The 2,708-nt window shown below is 40.5% G+C and overlaps 1 protein-coding gene across 1 annotated transcript in view; it reads right to left on the reverse strand.

Annotated features, from left to right (window-relative positions):
* Window positions 1–616: 616 nt before the first annotated feature.
* Window positions 617–2,708, reverse strand: part of LOC108244131 (NLR family CARD domain-containing protein 3) — a 1,204,881-nt gene continuing 1,202,789 nt past the window's right edge. The window contains exons 10-11 of the mRNA XM_037973831.1: window positions 1,667–1,713; window positions 617–1,575 (exon numbers count right to left, since the gene is read on the reverse strand). Coding sequence (XP_037829759.1) covers window positions 1,055–1,575; window positions 1,667–1,713 — 568 coding nt within the window. The 3' untranslated portion in view covers window positions 617–1,054. The remainder of the gene's footprint in view (window positions 1,576–1,666; window positions 1,714–2,708) is intronic.

Raw genomic sequence — 2,708 nt, forward strand, 5'->3', positions numbered from 1 at the left:
CAGAATGGTGCCACCCATCTCCTAACACAATCTAAGAAACATGATCACATCATACCAATACTTAAATCTCTTCACTGGCTTCCTATTCAGTTGACGATTGATTTTAAACTTTATTGTTTTCTAAGCTCTTAATGGTCTGGCTCCATTGTATTTATGTGATCTTCTAACTGTTCCTTTCTATGGCCGAGCATTAAGGGCCTCAAATCAGTGCCTGTTGGACGAGCCCAGGTCTAAATATAAGCACTATGGCAATCGAGCCTTTTCTATGGCAGCTTCTAGACTCTGGAATGAACTCCCAGCTGAATTAAGACTGACCTCTAGCCAAGGCCTCTTTAAAGCAAGGCTCAAAACATATATGTTCAACATGGCTTTTAATACTCAATAGTGTGACTTTTTTATTTTATTTTCTTATTTACTTAATTCTACTATTTTTGTGTTTTATCCTGTTTTATTCTTTGGGTTTTATTTTATTTTACCCACTGTAAAGCACTTTGGTTAACCTAGTGGTTATTGTAAAGGGCTATACAAATAAATTTATTATTATTATTATTATTATTATTATTATTATTATTATTATTATTATTATTATTACTATTTAATTATTTACTTTATCTATAGAAATAATATGCAGATTTCTGCAGATATAACTGATGTCAACCGTTATAACTACCAGTTTATTCCATGTGCCACCACATTTCAGAAGGAGTCTAGCCTTCTGAAATAACCTCAGTCTTTGCAGGAAAAAGATGTGGTTCTGACCCTTTTTGTAGAAAGCATCAGTGTTCAGGTTCTAATTCAGCTTGTTATCACAGATCATTTTAGAGGTGCACTACCCCATTGTCCTGCTCCTGTAACGAGGCTGGCAGAGGAGATAACCTTGATCTCCTGAAATTTACCGGTTTTAACTGTGTTAAGGGTTTAGATGTGATTTAGACTCATCCCATCCAAATTGTCTCTAGAAAAGATGGGTTGGACATGGTGTGAAAGTTGACTTTGGAAGACTTTCAAAAAGAAATCTGAAAATGTGTTTAGAACAGGAGGAGACTCATCAAACTCAACACAGAAAGACTGAGGAATCAGACCAGAATGTAAATCCTGGATAAAGAGGCTCAGTAAATGTGGCGTTAAAGGTGTGGAGGTGGATCAGTGAGTCACAGGAGACTCTGTAGAAGGACAGAATGCCAGCAGGACAATCCACATACACTGCTACTCTGTGAGAGACAGAAGAGGAGATGAATGTCTGCTTGTTATTGTGAAGGACAGAGTAACCATCAAAATCAGAGCAGATCAGTCTCCAAGACTGATCATTCCTTCCAAACACACAGCTATCAATGTCTCCACTCCTTTTGATTCCTCTGTAACTCACTGATACATAAACTCTTCCTCTCCACTCAACCTCCCAGTAAGAGCGACCAGTCAAGTCATTTCTGCATAGCAACTGAGGATCAGCATAAAATCTGTCTGGATGATCGGGATATGACTGAATCTCTGTCATACGTGTCACTGTCCTGTTGCTGTCAGACAGTTTGAGGTATCTGTTCACTGTGTTTGTGTCGATTGTGAGTTGACAGGAATCTAATGGGGAGAACAAACACGATACGGTTGCAGTTATTGATCTATCCTTTGTTAATTTATTGACTCGTTGATCGAACAAAAACACACTTACACTTCTTCAGACCTGGTGTCAACCATCGAACTCCTGTAGGCTCCACCCTGAAAGGAAGGTGGTCAGACCATTAGTCTCTTACAGAATGGCTGTCATACATATATTATTCTACTGTGAGAATAAGGTACTTATAAAAGTCCACTATCTCAATATCTGTTCCCTGGATGTTTACCAGTATGGATGTTGTGTGTCTGTGCCTGTGGAAATCTACCACCTTCTCCTTAGAGTTCCCTACATTGAATTGGTGGTGGTTCCACTGGCAGTTTGTTCCCAGTACTTTGTAACACCCACATATGTGATGAGCCAAACAATGGCTCAGTCATCAAATAATTTTTGGAAATAGCAGGATAAAGAGTTAACCATTGCGTCTTAGCTGTATTTTTCTCTCTGCTCCTGGTGGAAGGTGGATGTGTTTCTTTTCTCTCTGTCTCTCTGTCTCCTGAACTGCCCCCAGCCCCACCCCACCCCCCCACACACACACCCTCTGCTTCTCTGCCCTGCTTTCTTTCTTTCGGAGCCCCTTTTTTACATATTCCACCAAAAAATTCTTAAACCATGGATCTGGTCAGCTGGTCTCTCAACGCAACTGATCAAATTTTCTCAACGGGAAGGCTGACCAAAGGAGAGCCAACTTGTCCTGAGAAGACATTCTTCGCTGGATACACATTGGATTTCTGGAAAAGTTGGAATCCTGTTTGTCTATTGAGTCTGTCTGTGGAAGACGTGGAGGATCTTTACATATTTGGATTTTTGATAACAGGATTTCTGCTGTTTGGATTAGGCAGTTACCTGACTTATCGTCAAATTCGTTTGATGGGTTCGGCGATCAGCAATCAAACTGTGTGGTTACGGGAGCTGAATCGCAAGTTGGATGCGATCCTTTTACAGGACCGCAGACTGAATTGCGGTTCCGGGACTCAGGAATGAAATGGGTAACATCTTGGAGAAAGTTGCTCGCTCAAATCAGGCGGAATGGACCTGGAATTTGGCTGTTTGGATTCGCCATTGAGAAGTATCAGCAAGACTTTCAAGGCAGACAAAA

This window comes from Kryptolebias marmoratus, linkage group LG23 (genome assembly GCF_001649575.2).
Source record: "Kryptolebias marmoratus isolate JLee-2015 linkage group LG23, ASM164957v2, whole genome shotgun sequence".
Classification (NCBI taxonomy): domain Eukaryota; kingdom Metazoa; phylum Chordata; class Actinopteri; order Cyprinodontiformes; family Rivulidae; genus Kryptolebias; species Kryptolebias marmoratus.